The sequence below is a fragment of the Petaurus breviceps genome, unplaced genomic scaffold, assembly GCF_028583685.1.
Source record: "Petaurus breviceps papuanus isolate PSGF00001 unplaced genomic scaffold, PetGlider_PUasm1.0 90849, whole genome shotgun sequence".
Classification (NCBI taxonomy): domain Eukaryota; kingdom Metazoa; phylum Chordata; class Mammalia; order Diprotodontia; family Petauridae; genus Petaurus; species Petaurus breviceps.
In genome coordinates this window covers 22,678,926-22,698,180 of record NW_027187361.1, presented here as the reverse complement: position 1 = coordinate 22,698,180, position 19,255 = coordinate 22,678,926, and the positions used below count along the sequence as shown (strand labels likewise).

At 42.6% G+C, this 19,255-nt stretch overlaps 1 protein-coding gene across 1 annotated transcript in view; it reads left to right on the top strand.

The window, feature by feature from the left end:
• Positions 1 to 19,255, top strand: part of VWA3B (von Willebrand factor A domain containing 3B) — a 210,539-nt gene that overhangs the window by 179,506 nt on the left and 11,778 nt on the right. Inside the window, exons 23-26 of the mRNA XM_069073058.1 lie at positions 5,055 to 5,160; positions 13,613 to 13,737; positions 16,600 to 16,737; positions 17,959 to 18,056. Of these exons, the coding sequence (XP_068929159.1) occupies positions 5,055 to 5,160; positions 13,613 to 13,737; positions 16,600 to 16,737; positions 17,959 to 18,056 (467 nt within the window). The remainder of the gene's footprint in view (positions 1 to 5,054; positions 5,161 to 13,612; positions 13,738 to 16,599; positions 16,738 to 17,958; positions 18,057 to 19,255) is intronic.

Here is a 19,255-nt window from a genome sequence, read left to right as displayed (position 1 = left end):
CCCTCAAGCTGAAGCTACTGAAGACCTAGGAGAGAAAGCTCTCGCCCAGGAAGTTCTGGGCACAGCTAAATTGTTCAGCACCAGAAAGTGCGGTGGTGTGATTAATGGAAACGGCACCAAGGAAGAGGCATTGCCTTCTGCCTGCCTTGCCACTGTGCCCCAAAGACCATGGGACCTTTCCAACTGGCTCCCAGTGGAAGCCTCTCCGCTTGTGGTTTCCCCCATTAGAACCTACATTCCTTAAGAGTTGGGACGACCTTCCCCATTTGTGAGCTCTGGGAGTGACACTTCTTTGAACTCAGGAAAGGCTTAAGGAATGTTGTGGTTTTTTTTTTTATTCATACATTCATTCACTTATTTATTCTAGACTTAGGGTGCTTGTTCAGAGTCATATAGCTAGTCACAAAAGCCAGGTCTTCCTGACGGGCACTCAGTTCCTGACCAGCTCTCTAGCTGGTGTCATACAGTTTCAGCTGTCTGACTCTTTGTGACCCCATTTGTTGTTTTTTGGAGTGGGGAGGGCAGGGCATTTGGGCTTAAGTGACTTGCCCAAGGTCACCTGTCTAGTAAGTGCTACTTGTCTGAGGCTTAATTTGAACTCAGGTCCTCCTGACTCCAGGATCAGTGCTCTATTCACTGTACCACCTAGCTGCCCCCATTTAGGATTTTCTTGGCAAAGATACTGGAGTGGTTTGCCATTTACTTCTCCAGCTCATCTTACAGACGAGGAAACTGAGACAAACAAGGTGAAGTGACTTGCCCAGGGTCACACAGCTAGGAATTGTCAGAGGCTGGATTTGAACTCAGGAAGTTGAGTCTTCCTGTTTCTGGGACCAGCACTGCGCCACCCAACTGCTCGAAATATATTCTACATATGAAGCCTTTACAAGAAAAGATGATCCTCCAGAACTTAGCTTCTAATAATAATAATAACAAAAATAATTACAATAATAATAACAGCCAGCATTTATATATTTAGGACAAAGCACTTTACATATGTTACAAGGTAGTTAGGCAGTACCGTGGGGAGAGTGCTAGGTTTGGAGTCAGGATGACCTGAGTTCAAATCAAGCCTCAGACACCTATTACCTGTGTGACCCTGGGCAAGTCACTTAACCCATTTGCCTCAGTTTACGCAGCTGTAAAATGGGGATAATAATAGCACCTACCTCTTGGGTTGTGGGGATCAAATTGCTAGGCTTGTAGCATAGTGCTTGGTACCTAGAAGGCACTTAATACATGTTTCTTGCTTGTCTTCCTTCTGTCATTGGATCCTCCCAACAATCTTTTAAGGAAGGTGCCCATTTTATCCCATTAACAGATGAGGAAACATTTCATTACATTTTTACTTCCTTGGGCACTGGCTTTTGTGTTTGGGTCTCCAAGGACATAAAGCACCTCCTGGCTCCCTTTACCGACCCCGAACAGAATCCCTGGTATCTGAGTAAGAGAGTAACGCTGCTACTTTTGTCGTCAGGGGCATCGCAGCAGCAGAGAAAGGAGCCCAGATACCTTCAGAGCCTAGAGTGAATTTAGCAAGAATAGTGTTTCCAGAACAAATGATATTCAGACTCTCTGAAGTTATTTTAATTTGTGTAGTCAATTGCCTCATAAATTAAAGAAACCTCTTAAGTATGTATGGCTTTAAGTGAGACTGTGCAAAGGATACTTTTACTCCCTTTCTTCACTGAAGTCATGCTTTAAGACACAGCTTCAAGACCACAAATAAATCACATTTGGCTGTACCTGTGAAACAACCCTTTTCCTGAAGACATTGCTCTGTAAGGGATGGTACCTTTGCCTGCTTTGTTGGGAAGCAGCTTGGTTGCCCAGCCTCCGGCTGGGAGGACTGACTTTTATTCCTTGATTCATTTGAGAAATTCAAGAGATGGCAGGGTTAATGGTCTCTGTAGGAAAAAAAAACAAAACAATTCATTTAGGAGGGAGCCCAGAGCAGTTCTTGGTTTCTGCATTGCACCCATTTCAGGAAGATAATGCATTTGGCTTATCTTTTGATCTTAAAAGAGATCCAATATATATACTAATATATTATCATTGTATGCCAATATTATATTATACTAGCATATAATGTTAATGTATAGCATAAATATACATAAACACACATATTCACATCTATACACATATAGATATTAGATATATATGTGTATATATACACATGTTCACATCTCTATATATGCACACATATAACACACACATATATATGCATATTTACATATGTATATGTATATGGGTAGCTATGTGGTACAGTGAATAGAGTACCAGGCTTGGCCTCAGGAAGACTCACTCATCTTCCTGAGTTCAAATCCAACCTCAGACACTTACTAGCTTTACTAGTTGTGTGACCCTGGGCAAGTCACTTAACCCTGTTTGCCTCAGTTTCCTCATCCATAAAACAAACTGAAAAAGGAAATGGCAGATCACTCCAGTATTTTTGTCAAGAAAATCCCAAATGGGGTCACAAAGAGTTAGAAACAACTGGAAAAAAAATCCTGAACAATAACAGGTATACATGTATACACGTGTGTATACATACCTGTGTACATACATGTGTATCTGTGTATGTATATGTATGTGTCTGTCTATATATAAAATTACCTAACTGCAGGGCAGAGAATGAATGCCCATTTTTCTCTTAATTTGGTAAGTACCTAACAGAGACTTTCTCATTTCATCCAATATCCATTCCCTCCAAGACACTTTGGGGAGTCAGGAAGAGGTCTGCGCTGAGCCTGGCATTCCCGTTAGCATCCTTCGAGTGAAGTCGTGTATTATGCCACTGTGGGGAGGCAGAGCTTGGATCCCTTCCACAGAGAAAGCAGATGCAACAAAGGGTCTCTTGTCTCGTGTCCAGCTGTCATGGAGCCTTTCTGCAGGCTGGCAGAAGAGGCTGTTGCTGCTTTTCTTTGTGGGTCGTTTTCCCAGCAGGATGCCATCCTGAGGTGGTGCCGCCGTCCGCGCTTTCTTACAGGATTCAGAAGGTTTGGGTCAACTTCGGTCTGGGACAGACGGAACCAAGCCAAGAGTGATGGGAAGAGGGCGCTTTGTGTGCTTGGAGTGTGGCCTCAGTGCCACACATTCACCATTCACCGAGCCCTCACCGGAATCGGTTTTATGCTGGGGCTGTGAGAGAAAGGAGGATGAGAAAGATCCGGTCTCTGTCCTCAGGGAGATCGCAGCCCATCGGCTCTTCTCTTGATGTCTCTGTGTCTCAACAGCTGTATAGGGCTGGGTACCATTCTGTTCGCTAATTCGATGTCGCGCTTTGCAAAGCGTGTTGGTTCACATTTGTTTGTGGGCCTGTGTGTGCTTTGTGGTAATCCTTCTTGAGTCTGTCTGTCTGTGGTCATTGGCCACCATTTTTTGTGGTGAAACAAACAAATGTAACGCTGTGGCTTGGTGGACAGAGTGTTGGATTTGTAGTCCAGGGAGACCTGAGTTCTAGTCACACTTAAGACGCTTGACTGGCTGTGTGACTGACCCTAGGCAAATCTGTTTGTCTCAGTCTCCTCATCTGCAGAATGGGTTTATATTACCTATTATGGTGACTCCTTGAAAGAAGCCTGGAGTTCAGAGGGCTTCACCATCTGCTTGAATCCTAGGCAGCTTTGTGAGACTCTCTTCGTGATTTAGTATGTATGTGACCAGTATTATTCTCAAGTGGGGGCTGGTGAGTTTCAAGGAGAGTCCAGCCAGCTCTCAATTATCTGTGGTCATGGGGAGCAAAAGTAGAATGAATTACTGAAATCCACAGACAGTACCCAAAACTGATTTGGACTATTAATTCAATCCTCTTCCCCCAAGAAACCCTGACACAGATTGCTGGCCAAGGCTTGAAATTAACTGATTTAAATGTCATCTACCTGGCGTCCCTTTATAGAAGGGCAATGAGCTGGCCACAAAGCCAGCAATGGGGAAATAGAGGAAAATGGAGGAGCGTGGATCATCCAGTGATTGCCTGATTTAAACCCATAGATAATCGAGAATGGAGTCTGTGTCCCTCTGTATGACAGTGATTATCAGGACTGACTCAGCTTTATTCTTTCCAGCCTTTAATGTGGGATTTGTGAGGTGAGAAGAATCAAGTCGGGGCTTTCTTGGCAAAGATCCTGGAATGGTTTGTCATTTCCTTTTCCAACTCATTTTGCAGATGAGGAAACTGAGGCCAGATTTGAACTCAGGAAGAAGAGTCTTCCTGACTCCAACCAAGCCTGGCCCTCTATCCACTGTGCCACCTAGGTACCCATTCTTTGTTTCTTCTCCTCCATATTCCATATGGAAGAAACCACAGACCAAAGAAACTACTAACCACTGTGCTGTAGACAAGCTCAGATGAGATCATGTTTTTTTCTTTTTTGGAGGGGGGAAGGCAGGGCAGTTGGGGTTAAGTGACTCCCCCAAGGTCACAAGGTTAGTAAGTGTTAAATGTCTGAGGCCGGATTTGAACTCAGGTCCTCCTGACTCCAGGGCTGGTGCTGTATTCACTGCGGCACCTAGCCGCCCCTCAGATCAGATAATTAATTCAAGAAATTATCAGACACCAACTGTTCCAGGCACTCTGCTAGGTACTGAGCACACAAAGCTGAAAATGAGAGATTCTCTCCCCTAAAGGAGCTTATTTATACTATTTATTTTTTTATGTGAGAGGCAGTCTGGCCCTGTGGAAAGAGCCCAATTCTGAAATTAGGGCATCTGGGTTCAAATCCCAACTCTCATGTTAACTGCCTCTTTGACCTTGGGGAGATCACTTCTCTTCCCTGGGGCCCAGTTGGGTGTGGAGGGGTGTGTGTGTGTGTGTGTGTGTGTGTGTGTGTGTGTGTGTGTGTGTGCGCGCACGCGCCAGTGGGAGTGGGGGGTGTGCACCTTACAGCATGAGCACACAGAGTATTTATTTGTTATGTAACTCTACATAAGGAGTTCCTTTCCCAGTCTCTACAGATCTTGCATGTTCTCTTCCTCATTGTTTTTTTAAAACTATTTTCTACATCAAATTTTGTATAATCATCCTATTTCTACACCTTTTTTTAACCCTACAGAAATCAGAACAAAGCCAAGGGAAGAAATTCAAAAGCAAAAGAGTCGATCCTCTCAAAGGCCAGAAGGTTATTGCAAGATTAGACGAAAATGGCTTTTATTTTCCAGGTAGACTTTGTATTTTGAGAGTCCCTAAGATACAGTAAGAGTGCTGGGTGATCCTGCAGTGCACACAGGGTCTGGCCTGGAGTCAGGAGGACTCCTCTTCCTCAGTTCAAATGTGGCCTGAGATGCTTACTGTGTGACCCTGGGCAAGTCACTTAACCCTGTTTGCCTCAGTTTCCTCATCTGTAAAATGTGCTTGAGAAGGAAATGGTGAACCACTCCAGTATCTCTGCCAAGAAAATCCCAAATTGTTTTAGAGTCAAACACAACAAAAGATATCGAAAGATATATTAATTAAGATATATGCAATGTGATATGTAGAGTACAGACATTACATTATTTAGATTGTGAACCCTTAGGATATTTGCTTTTAATTACACAGGAACAGATTATGCTGTTTGTGGGATCTTGAGGCCTTTTTGTCTCCTGTTGCCGACCTTCCTGTCATTTCCCTGCTCTGCTTGTGAAAAGGAAAAAAAAAAAAACCCTCAAATTTATCACTTTACCAATGCATTTGCGGCTTCTGCTGGGCATAGAGGATAAAATTTCTAAGCCAAATGAGTTTGGGGAATTTTCTGTGGATTTAATATGTGTGCTGTCACTAGTACTAAGCAAACCTCATTACGGAGTGCTGTGACTGCCTGCCTAAATTAATTGGTTATATTGGAGTTTGGTGCTGGTGGATCTTGGCTACCAGCTGGAACTCTTTTGATTCCATTGAGCAGAGGGTTTTATAGAGTATTTCACCTAGAAATCGATAGATTGGTTTGCTAGCGGTCCCTTAGTAAACAGTTGACAATGATTAATGGTTTATTCCAGAATGTCATAGTTCAACTCAATTATGCCTTATTAAATCCCTCCTTGGTACAAGGTATGGTGCTGGGCGTGCGAGGGGTTGGGATGGGGTGGGAAATGCAAAGTTTGTTTTTTCAGATAGTCCTTGTCCTCAAGGAGCTTATGGTCTCGTAGAGGAGAGGGGAAGCCACCTCTCTGGGCTTAAAATGAAGAGACTGGACTTTTCTGTTTGGTTGCGTCTGACTCTTGGTGACCGCCATCTGGGGTTTCCTTGGCAAAGACATTGGAGTGGTTTGCCATTTCCTTCCCCAATAGAGGTCGGGCTAAGTGACCTCTAAGTTAACAATACCACAACCCTAAAGTCAAATAAGTTATACCAAGCATTTAGTAGTCATGAGAAGCGCTAGCTTTAACAGCTAAAGGCCTGGTCATGGCGCCTGCTTCAAGACCCGCATTGGACCCGTATCAGTTGTGTGGCTGTAAACAAATCACTTAACCTCTCAACACCTTCAGATACCTTTCTGAGACTATTAATTAAGAATTACAGCTGGATTGATGAAACCATAGGTCTGGGCCAAGAAAACATAATTCAAGTTAGAATTTTGATTAAATGCACACATCTATTTAGTCATATAGAGTGGTCTAAGAGATTTAAGGGAGGAGAGAGGAAAGATGAGCCTTTAACTAGGGCAAAAATCTTGGGCTTTGAGCAGTTCTGGTGACTCAGAAAAGATGTGTGTACGTTCTGAAAGGGGTATTTATAAGAAGGATAGTATCAACACCTTTCCAGAATAAGACAAAAGGGTCATGGTAACTCATGCAGATGAACTCTAATTGTCTGGGGAATCTGACCAGGTTGGAATTACTTACTTCCTAGATCAGTGCCCCAGGACCCATATCTATTCTTCACAGAGAATTCCAGGACTTTGTCACTAATGGGGTCCTCAGTGGGAGGTGGAAGTATTTCTGCTGAGGAAAGGATTCCTGACAAGCTGGTGTTTTATTTGCAAATGAGCACAGCTGTCCTGCACAAACTATGACAGGCCTCTAGCATCACCATCCAAATCACCAGATAAAATGCAATTCCAGAATCTCTATTGCAAGGACTATGGCTAGAGACAGACATCAGCTGGACTTTTTCAGTTCCCAGAGGGCAGATGTGGGCCTGACAACTGGAACAATTTGATTTGTAAACTTAGCAAATTTGCCTTGGAACTTACTTTGTGAGAATCAATATGGAGTCACAGCCTAAAAGGGGGCCTATCAGGTTATGCCTTGGAACTGGTCTTGAAGCCAAGGGAAGGGGAGGAGGTGCTTGGAACCTGCCTTCCCTTTCTTTAGGGTTCACGGCTGCTCAGATGGAATTGTAGAAAGCCATCTTACTGGGTTGGAAAAGCTCCTTGTGATTTATTCAGCTTGGTGTTTATAAAGCCACTTGAGAATAATTTGAAAGCCAAACAGTAAGGCTGAAGCAATTTGGACTCCAACCTGCTGGCTCAACATCAAGTCACAGAATTTGAGGACTGGAATGGTACAGTGGAGAGAATGCTGGATTTGGAGTCAGAAGCCCTGGTTTTGAATCCCAGATCTGGCACTTACTCTCTGACCTGGAAGGAGAAAACCTTGGTTTCCTCATCTGCTGAATGCCCAGTGACCTCCAAGGGCCCCACCGGCTCTGGCTCTTTTAATGATTCCAAAGTAAAAAGATCATCGAAGCATATATTTTGAGTTAGACGGGACAGGGGCCGTAATCCGACTCTTTTCATTTTACAGATGAGGAAGCTAGGCCAGGAGAGGTTTAGTGACTTGGGTCACTAAACTTTAGTCACGTGGGTAGTGAGAGACAGAAGACTTGAACCCGGGCCCTCTGATTCCAAAGTCAGTGCTTTTTCCACTGGATTATGGTTTTCTAGTCAGTTAGTCAATAAGCATTTATCATGTGCCTACTATGTACTGGGAATCATACTAAGCACTAGTCCAACGTATCTGAAGTGAATTATTTGGTTCATCTTGAAGACCTCCTTTGATCTAAAAGCAGACCATTCCACTTTTAGGTAGGCCTACTTCTTAGGAATCTTTCCTTATACTGAACTGATGTGCCTCTCTACTTTCTACCCAACGCTCCTAGTTCTACCCTCTGGAACTAAGAGGAATAAGTCTAATGACTTCACACAAGACAATCTGCAAATACTTGAAGACATTTATTATCTACCACACCCACCCATACTAAGCCTTCTCTTCTCCAGGGTAAAAAACCCCAGTGAATAATAATAGTTTAGTGCTTTAGTAGTTTAGCAAAAATTTGAAGGGCTCAAATATCCATCAACACAATAATTGTGAGCTGAGAAAATGAGACAGAAAACAATGCTGCCTGATTGTGGAGAGTGTGGGAAGCCCTTGGGGACAGTAGCACAGTATGTGCCATCTGATGGCAAGTCAGCAATAAATCACAGAATCACAGTTTCAGAGATGGAAGGAATCTCAGTGACCAGTCTGTCCAACCTGTCCCTGAAAAGGAAACTCCCACCACAACATGCTCAGGAAGTGACCATGCGTCTTCATCAGAAGACCTCCAATAAGCAGGAACATGCTGAGTCCTAAAGCTGACCATTGTGCTTTTGAAGAGCTCTAATCATCGACAGGTTTTTCCTGGCATCAAGCCTAAGCTTGTCTCTTGGCTACTTCTATCCCTCACTTCTACTTGTCCCCCTCTGCCCAAGTAGAACAAGTTCTAATCTCTCGTCCATTAGATAGCCAGCCCTTCAAAAACTTGAGGAATGCGTTCATATGTGTTCATTCCCAAGTTTTCTCCTTTCCAAATTGAAAATCCATATTTCCTTCAACCATTCCTTATATGATATGAACTCAAGGTTCTTTACCTTTCTGCTTGTCTTCCTCTGGACTCTCTCCCCAGACTCTCTTTTATGTGTGTGTATAAATACACACACACGTGTCTAATTTGTATATAGTTGTTTTTATGTTGTTTCTTCCTTTAGACTGGCAGCTCTTTGAGAGTAGAAATTACTCTTTATTTTTATTTTTTGTCTTTTTTTTGTATCCCCAGTGCTTAGCAGTGCCTGGAACATAATAGGTTTTTAAATAATGAGTTGACTTCATTTTTTAAGTATGATACTTGCAAGTGAACATACTGTTCCAGACTGTCGTCTGACCAGGGCAGAGTCTGGCTGAATTCTCATCCCCTAATTTCTTCCTTTCTTAGTGCAGTCAGCATTAGCTTTCTTGCATGCTACTTGACACTGACTCACATTTGAGTTTTGTGGCCCACTAAAGCCCCCAGACCCTTTTCCAGACAAACTGCTACTTAGCTATGCCTCCCGATCTTGCATTTGTGAACTCGATTTTTGAACCAAGAAAAAGATTTTACATTCTTGCCTATGAAACCTTGTGTTAATATTAACATCTTAAAAATCATTTTTTTTTTCACTTCTTTTCTCATGTGATTAATGGACAGACATCAGGAGCTAACATCAGCTGTTTTGGCCTCAGTATCTGTGATTACCTCTTGGGGGGATATTTAAAAGAAAATCAATTTAGCCAAACAACTAGTCAACTTTGAAAATAACTGGTAGGTAACCAGTTACTAAAAGGCTGTCTAAATGGATTAAGTGATTGTTTTTAAAAACCTGCTGTGTGAAAAAATTAAAATTAAAAAAAAATTTGTAAAGAAGATAGCTTAATAGAGCACTTCCCCTGGAGTCAGGAGGACCTGAGTTCAAAACCTGCCTCATACACTTGACACTTACTAGCTGTGTGACCTTGGGCAAATCACTCAACCCCAATTGCCTTGCCTTCCCCCCTCCAAAAAAAATTAAATAGAACCTGCTCTGTGGTCATAGGTACGCCTTTTGGGAAGTACCTGAATTGTCTAGAATGTTATTGCAATTTTGTTTTTTAAGCTTCACATGATTTTTGAAACTTTATTTTGCTTGCATCATTTTTATTGAGAAGAGGCATCTGAAGAATTTTGCCAAGATAATTTTTTGGTCCTTTTAGGATATTTTTCATTGAAAACTTTAGAATCATCTTTGGTGATAATGAGTCAGTTTTAAGGCGCAGTAGGGACAGAAGAAATTATGGAGGATAATTGGCATAGTGGTGTCCTGAGTCAAAGGGTGAGGCGAGGTCAAGGCAAATCAGCCGGCATTTACTGAGTTCTCCCACATGCGGATACGGTACTAAGTGGTAAGAATGCTAGCGTGTTGCACTGATGGGTAAGGCTTACAAAATGCTTTACCTTCATTGGATCCCCACAACCACCCTGTAAGGCAACCAAGGTCAACTGAGGGTCTTAATCCAAGCTCGTGGATTCAAACGCGGTTCTTCCATTACATGATCTCATTGCCCATACCATCTAAAGGCTCGTCGTTGTGAACACGGGAGGCTAGGGGGCTCAGTGGACAGAGCCCAGAGTCAGGAAGACTCATCTTTGAGAGTTCAGATCTGGCCTCATACTCTTACTAGCTGTGAGACCCTGGGCAAGTCATTTTGGGCTTCAGTTTCCTCATCTGTAAAAGGAGCTGGAGAAGGAAATGGAAGACCACGCCAGTATCTTTGCCAGGAAAACCCCAAATGGGGCCACAGAGAGCTGGACACGACTGAAAAAGCGACTTAAACAAGATTTCAGACATCTTCACGATCACAGCAAGGGTCCTCCTAGGCTAGAGGGGGTCAGATGCTGTGGTTTGGTTTGCTCACAGGGAGGCACAGTGTGAGGAGGAAACGGTGGGAGATATTTATCTGGGCCTCCCAGTTAACCAGTAGACACACCTGAGACAAAACTGAGGGATGTCATAGAGGAGAAGCCGAGGCCGTGTGGAGGAGTGAAATTCAAGAGTACTGGATGTCAGGTCAGCACAGAGATCCGGCTTATCAGCAAGCTGTTGTAGTTTGTCCCTCATTCTTGGAGAGGACCAGGACACATGAATGTTTGCTCATCTGGGTTGGACTGAATTGCTCAGGGAACTAGGGAATAGCCATTGTCCCTTCCTGGTAGCCTGCTTGCCATCCCTTTGGAGTTGACAGTCTTTGTATCTCTCCTTTTTTTTTTTTGAGGGGCAATTTGGATTAAGTGACTTGCCCAAGGTCACACAGCTAGTAAGGGTTAAGTGTCTGAGGCTGGATTTGAAAGTCTTTGTATCCCTTAACAGCCAGACACACCGTAGGTATTTAATATTACTTGTTGATTGGTTATTTTTATTTAGTTTTATCTAAAATCAAGTTGAACATTTCAGTCCAAAAATTGAGGAAAAAATCAACAAAGGGTTTGATTTTTTGAAAAATAATCTTGGCCTCCTTATAACACTCAATGAAATAAGAGATGTTTGGGCCTGGGTCAAGGCAGAAAATCAACACCTGGTTTCTTTTGTAGCAAATAAACCCAGTTTGCCAAAGCTGCATGGGGCAGTAAGAGGGTGGTCATGGCCAGGATGCCAGGCACGTTGTTCTGGAGGACAATGGGGCCTTGTGTACACGTTTTCTATCTATGAAAGGAATTCTGTGCACAACTGTAGCTGCCATGTTAATGTATCTGTTTCTAAAATGTCCCTTAAAAATTATGACCCCCTTTTAATGGGGAGCATAAACTCAGTCAGGCTGAATGCCAGACCTTCCCGACCTCGGCCCAGGAATTTTCTCTTTCCATTACAGTGTCCTCTTTGACTGTAGCTACACCACAAGGGAACACTCAGCATTTTTAGCTTCTTAATTATTTCTAGTTGTAAATTTGGGCACAGAGGGCACATTGGTTTATTTAACCTGGTCATCGTTCCTATTTCTCTACCATCAGATCTTTTGTTTAGCTTTGAGAAAAAGATTCTGGTGAAAGCTTAGGCTTCTTTTCCCAATTTTCTAGCTGAAAAATACATATTTTTTTATCCTGAAAGACTTATATAAGTAAAAGATATCAAAAGGGTGAATACAAATTCGGCCTCTCCAAAAGTGGGGGAGACCCCGTCACCAGTGGCTGTTGGGTGGAAGCTGGCCCCACTTGCTGGGGATGTTCAAGGTGAGCTTTCTGTTTAGAAGCAGTTAGGACTTCACTGAGCTTTGTGGTCCCTTACAGCTTCTGTAAGTTATGTGCACGGAAGGCAAAGAGGCTTCCTAGAGGGAGAGAGCATATACATGTGTGAACAATCTTTGTATTAGGAAGAATATTTGCTGTTTTGTTGTCCTTCAGTCATATCTGACTTTCCATGACCGCATTTGGGGTTTTATTGGCCCAAATACTGAAATGGTTTGCCATTTCCTTCCCTAGTTCATTTTACAGATGAGGAAATTGAGGAAAACAAAAGTAAGTGACTTGCCCAGGGTTACATAGCTAGGAAGTGTCTGAGGCCAGATTTGAACTCAGAAAGCTGAGTCTTCCTGACTCCAGGCCTGACCCTCTATCCACTGTACACCTATGGGCTCCAGATATTTCCTACTGTTCAGCACAAGTCATGGAAATTCTCCAGGCTCCTGTTCATTTATCTGGATGCCTACCCATCTCCCTGGCATTTTATAAGCAATGTTTATAAAATGCTTTGGGCTTTTCAGTTGTAAAATATTGTCTGTGACAAAAAAAAATAGAAAAACCCAAAAATGATAATTTGTTCTGCAAGAGTTCTTACCTGAGTTCAATCCTACTGGGCAGGTCTTAGGAAAAAAACCCAGCAAGCTAGAGTGTGCTCAGTGGGGGGCGAGCAGGAGAGAGGGGCCGCAGGATCATGCCATATTTGGAGGGGTTGAAAGGACTGGGGGTACATTTAGCCTGGAGGAGAAAAGACTTAGGGGAAACATGATAGCTGTCTTCAAATATCTGATGGGCTGTCACGGTGCACAGCGATTAGATTTGTTTTGCTTGGCTCCACAAAGGGTTGGAGATGACAGAAAGTCAGATTTAGGCTCAAAGAACTCTGAGATCTAGAGTTGCATGGGCCTCCGGAGGCCATCTACTCCAGTCCCCTCATTCCGCAAACAAATACTGGAGGAGGGGTGCCTAGGTGACACAGTGCAGAGTCAGGAGGACCTGAATTCAAATCCAGCCTCAGACACTTAACAACTTACTAGCCGTGTGACCTTGGGCAAGTCACTTAACCCCAATTGCCCTCCAAAAAGCAAAAAAAAAAAAAAAAAACCAAAACTAAAAAACAAATACTGGAGGTCCAGAGAGGTTAAATGATTTCCCCAAAGTTGTGCATGTAGTAAGTATTGGAGGTGGGATTCAAGCCCAGGTCCTTAGTCTCCACTGGTATTCTTTTCCACTGTACCTGAAGTGAGGAAAAACTCCCTGACAGCTAAAGCTGCCCAAAAGGAAATCGGCTACCTGAGGCAGCAGGTTTGTTTCTCCTCATTTCAAGTCGTTAATTGGTCAATCAACAAACATTTATTGAATCCTCAGCTAGGTGTCAGGTGCCATGCCGTGTACTAGGGATAAAAATACAAAGAATGCAGCAAGCGCCATTTGCAAGCTTACATTCCTGGAGGGACAACGTGTGCTGACTGGCCTCCGAGGCCCCTTCCTCAGGTGAGGACTCCTGCAGACCTGAGGTTCTGAGATAAAAGGAATGTTAGGTGACTCAGTGCCCATTTATCTAGTGACTTACCTGGGCGTGCAGAATGTAGCTTAAAAATGGCTTTTTAACAACTGGGTTCCTTGCAGGCACCGTGGACAGGTGTGTTGGCCCCTCACATGCGCTCGTGCAGTTCAAATACGGAGACTCTCGGGTTGTACCCATTGTATTCATCACCCCCGTGGGAGGTGCTGTGCCCCGTCCAGTTCTGCAGGTATGAAAGCAGCAGGTCTCTAGGCTTCCTTTTCCACTGTTCACTCTGTTCTTCACTTGACACAGCACAAAAGCCACAGATGAACCGCCACAATTATGTTCTTTAGGAAAGTTCCAGTCTTTATTGACTCTCTGTTGGAGAAATAATATTAGCTCCTCCTTCTGTGGCTCAAAGCTACCATTCTTTCCTCTTGCTAATTTATAGTTTCTTAATTAATTTCATGCAATGTAAATAATAATCATATTAACTTGCTTTTGCTAGAAATATTACCTTGGTTCCAACAGTATACAGGATAACAGAGGTACTGTAATTTGCCCACGATTTGTCATCTTTTCTTAACTTTACAAGAATAAATTAAAAGTAATTTACAATCAATGCACATTCCATTGCTTTCCCTTGGCATTGCATTTAACTAACTATACCTTCTAGACCTTAAAACAGAATTAGCCCTCAAAAGTTTATAGGACTCATATTTGAATGGATAATATTTGTGGAATCATAGTATTTTCTCATCTAGTTATAAATCTATAAAAGATTTAGTGGCTTTGATCACATGTCCCTTATATCACCCTAATTCTAAATAGTCAGTTGCTATTAAAAAAAAGCACATGCAGAAACAAGCTTTGGAAAGATGAGTTTCATAATGACTTGTTAGTTTTAGTTACTACTTGGTTGGTGAGTCAATTGAAAAGCAGTCTGTCAAAAAAGCGTTGAATCAGCAGAAGCAGGAGAACATCGTACATAGTAACAGCCACAGTGTGTGAGGACTGCTTTGATAGACTTAGCCCTTCTCAGCAATGCAAGGACCTAAAACAATTCTAAAGGACACATGATGGAAAATGCCATCCACATCCAGAGAAAGAAGTCTTTGTCAGGGAAACTCATCTTCCTCAGTTTAAATCCAACCGCAGATATTTGCTAGCTATGTGACCTGGACAAGTCACTTAACCCTCTTTGCATCAGTTTATTCATCTGTAAAAGAGGGTTGAGAAGATAAGTCAGAATGCAGAATGAAGCAGACTATTTTCTTTTTTGTTTTCTTTTGCTTTTTTTTCTTTCTTTCTCATGGTTTTTTCCATTTGTTGTAATTCTTCTATCCAACATGACTAATGGGAAAATGTGTTTAATAGGAATGAATGTATGTGTAGAGCCCATATCAGATTGCATACCATCTTGGGGAGGGAGAAGGAGAGGGTGGGAAATTTAAAACTTATGGAAATAAATGTTGAAAACTAAAAATAAATAATTTAATTTAAAAAGTATTGTAAATTCCGAGCTGTATGGGATCTTGGGGGTCAATTTCTACTTTATCCTCCATGCTTAGCAAGGTGTCTGGCCCACAGTAAATACTTAAAAAAAACTTCATGATTGTTAGAATGTTAGTTGATCTCTGGGACAGCATCCCCAAAAAGCAGAATTTCAAAGGAAATGTTTCCTAAGGCAACCCATTTCCTTTTGAGACACCTGTAATTGCTAGCAACATATTTCTTATGGGTAGCTGACATGTTCCTTGGGGTAACTCCCTACAAGTTTTTGGTAATTTTTGCAATTTAGCTCACATCAGGGACCTACTGCACAGAAGGCACAGTCACAGATGTTGGACATCCAAAGACTGAAAATAACAATAATTCTTGACCTTAATATTGCATATTCTGTTGAGGTAGGGAGACATGATACGTGTACATACACACACATATATGAAATATATGTTAAATTTTAAAAAGTGGGATGTTACAGGGCAAAGGAGATCTGTACACTTTCCGTTGGGGGTAACTTCAGTAAGACAACACAAGTAGGTCAGTCGTTCTGTGGCATAGAGTCCCAGGCCTTGGGTTCAGATGCTGTGTTGGTCATTTACAACCTATGTGACCTCTTAGACTCACTGGACCACTGTTTTCTCCTCTGTAAAGTAAGGCATTTGGACTAGATGATCTTCTAAGGGCCTCCTCAAATCTAAATTTATAATCGTAGGAATAGTTAAAGGAAGCCATCATTTGTTGTCGCTGAATTGTTTTAGCTGTGACCAATTCTTCATGATAGCATTGAAAGTTTTCATGGCAAAGATACTGGAGTGGTTTGCTATTTCCTTCTCAAACCCCTTTTACAGATGAATAAACTGAGGCAAACAGGGTTAAGTGACTTGTCCTGGGTCACATAGCTAGGTTGGATTTAAACTGAGGAAGATGAGCTTTCCTGACTCCAGGCCAGGCGCTCTGTCTACTCCACCATTTAGCTGCCCAAGCCATCATATCATACCTCAATCATCTCTTCCATAGGCCATAAATACACGCCCAACTCTTTTCACTGTTTCTTGTATGACATTGTGTCAAGTCCCATTCATTTCTTCTGGATAAACTTTGATTAATCAGTATCTCTCTTAGAATGTGACTTTCAGAAATGAGTACAGGGCTCCAGATATGGGGTATGAACATCAGAGAGTACCCTGGAATTATTAGAACTATGATCTATTTATCATCCTTGGTAGTCTAGAAAAACTAATTTCTATCGTTTCTTCATATTAAAATCTGCTAGTGCAGACATAGGGATAGGGCCTGCACATAATGTGCATTCGTTAGTATAGGGAGACCTCAGGTGAGGAAACTCCTTCTACCAATTCAGGTTAGCCTTTTCTCCTTTCTCGGAAACTTCATAATATTCGAGAGTTAAATTTAAATGATTTGCCCACGGTCACACCGGCAGAATGTGTGTGAAGAGGCAGAATCCAGTCTCAGGTCTTCTTGCTTTGAGGCTGGTGGTAATTAAGCCTTTTTTAAAAGTTTATGTTGCCTAAACTTATGTAATAACATTGTGTATTTATTCTACAGGAGCGTAACTCTATACAAAATATGTTGTTCTATACAGGTTGGAGACTATGTATTTGCCAAAATTGTGGTCCCAAAAGGCTGTGATTTCTACGTTCCAGCTATCATCATAGCAACACCCAAAGAAGACGAGCCGTATGACCGATTCTATACCGTTCTGAAGTGTAACAACAGAAGAGTGAGTAGGCACACATCACACAGTGACTGGGCAGAAAGCAGGCTTTGGGAGAAAGGGAGAACAGTCTGGAAAATAGTCATTGTAATAGTTCACCTGAAAAATTATCAAAACTATGACGTAATGGAATTATGTCCTCGCTGGGTGGACAGGATTCCATGTTTACAGGGAAAAAAATGGCGTTATGTTCTGCTGGCATCCAAGGAGGTGGAGCTGTGTGTTGTGAGAATCACGGCCAAGATTGGCTGGTCGGTTGATTGACCAAGAACTTGTGTTGGGTGCCATCCACAGAAACAACAACCGTCACCAAAACGCTGTACAATCTTCCCACTGTTTTCTTTTTGAGGTTATATGTGCTGAGGTGGACACAGAGCAGGCAGATGGGCAGTGGAATAACTACTCTGAGAAGGGGTGGTAAATCTAGGCACATGGCACTGCTTTGGGAGAAGGTTTACTGTCAAGAATATGAAAAACATATGAACTTGGAACAATTACAGGCACAGGTTAAGGCACACAAAAAGACTGACCAAACAATCAGCATTCATTAAGCTCCTACTGTATGCTACAAATGCAATGAGCTCATCCTAGGCAGGGGGAGGAGGATAAATCAATTACAATATATGCAGAATAAATGCAAGGAAGTTAGATACAAGATGGCAGGGAGACATCTGGTGATTGGAGTAGATTGAAAAAATTTACATGTAGGCAGGAGTGTGTGAGCTTCAATTAAGAATACGAAACAGCCCATAGGCCTATAGAACACGGGGCAAGGACGCCATGAGAAATGTTAGGGAGGTTAAAAAAAAAAATGGACAAAGAAGATGTTGCCTTGGACAGTGTGGGAACAACAGAGCAGGCCATAGGAAGCTGGGCATAGAGCAAGTCTGGGAAAGATGTAACCAGAGTCTGACCCAAGCAAAGAATGTTGGGATTAGAGAGTCAGGGGCAGATTGTGAAGAGGAGGGGATGGATGGGCGCATTTGGAAACCAATCCGTCCTTGGAGGGAAGGACAGAGATGCGTCAAAGAGGACTTTGACGAGTGAAGCAATTAAACCGTGCACAGATTCTTAACCCTGACTTTGAACTGCCCTCTTCAGACCTGCCCCGTTGAGGAGAATGGCACAGAGAGCTCCGCTCACGACTAGGCCAGGGCAGACTGGGGTTGACATGTCTCCCAGTGTGGGCTATTACCGATTGAATGGTTGCTATTGTTGTCATTCTAGGACTTTTGCCTCAGAAGCGGACTTATTAAAATCAGCCAGAACAAATACGCACTCTCTTGTTCCTTTATAAGCTCTACACCAATGAAAGAACCCCCAAAGTAAGTATGCTCTAACTTCCTACTTCCTAAATCAGGTGGATTTTTTCAAACACCTTTGTTCTCATCCTTGGGTAGGGAGCAATTGTCCTTTAAATATATGGAGGGAAAGACCGAGATGTGGCAAGTTTGCCTGAAAATGCATCTGTGATTCTATCCCTTAATCTTCAGTTGTCTAGTGAATGCCTATATTATATCTGTGAATATGATTTCAGAATTCTTGGAAAAAGCACAGTCTTAGACAATTAATGGGGAGCAGCTCTCCAACTGTTTATTAGGATTCAAGAAAGCAGTTTCTAACACACTGTCTACATAAAAGCAGGGTTCGACTAGGTAGGGCCTCCATTCAAGTCATCCTCTGGTGGTGTGGGGGTGACCCTGTGCTAGCACTGGAAAGAACAACTCATGTGGAAAAGCTTGAAGGCAGAGCCAGGTAAAATGTATGTGTATGCCTCTTTTCTGAACATTAGCCTGGCTAAGTTTAGAGAGGCTCGTTAGCAGTTTGGCAGAAGAGTGATCATTTTTTGGCCAGGCCAACACTTGAAGTCAGCTAGGAACTCAGGAAGACCCGAGTTCAAATTCTGCTTCAAACATCAGCTCTGTGACCCTCAGCAAATCACTTCAGCTGTCTGCCAGTTTCCTTGTCTGTAAAATGGGGGTAAAAAACAGTGTCTGCTTCCCCCAGGTTGCTGTAAGGATCAGATGAGATAATGTTTATGAAGCACTTTGTAAACTTTAAACCACTTGACAAATGCTGGCTGTTACTGTTGTTATTGTTCACAACGGTCAAGACAGTAGTTACACCAGTGAAAACCTGAAGTATTGAAGGAACATTGGGAAAAGCAGCAAACCATCCGTTCCTTAAGCTCTTAAGGAAAGAGCTTTAAATTTCCCTACTTCGCCCTCTGTGTGCATCCCCTTACAGTATCCTTCAATGTTCCGCTTTTTCAAGGAATGATTGAGTGGAAGTTTACGTTCATCTTTTCCTCTGAGATTACCACCCCTAGGCATCATCGCTCACCTGGGCATAGTGGGTACCACGTGCAAGCACAGCACCCTGGTTCCTGACTCGTCTTGTGTGGGGCTACTGTTACTGGCTCCTAATTGGTTTCTCCGTTTTTGATCTCTGCCCACTTCAATCTCCCCTCCACATGACAGCCAAGTTGATATTCATGAATCACGGATTTGATCAGGTCATTCCC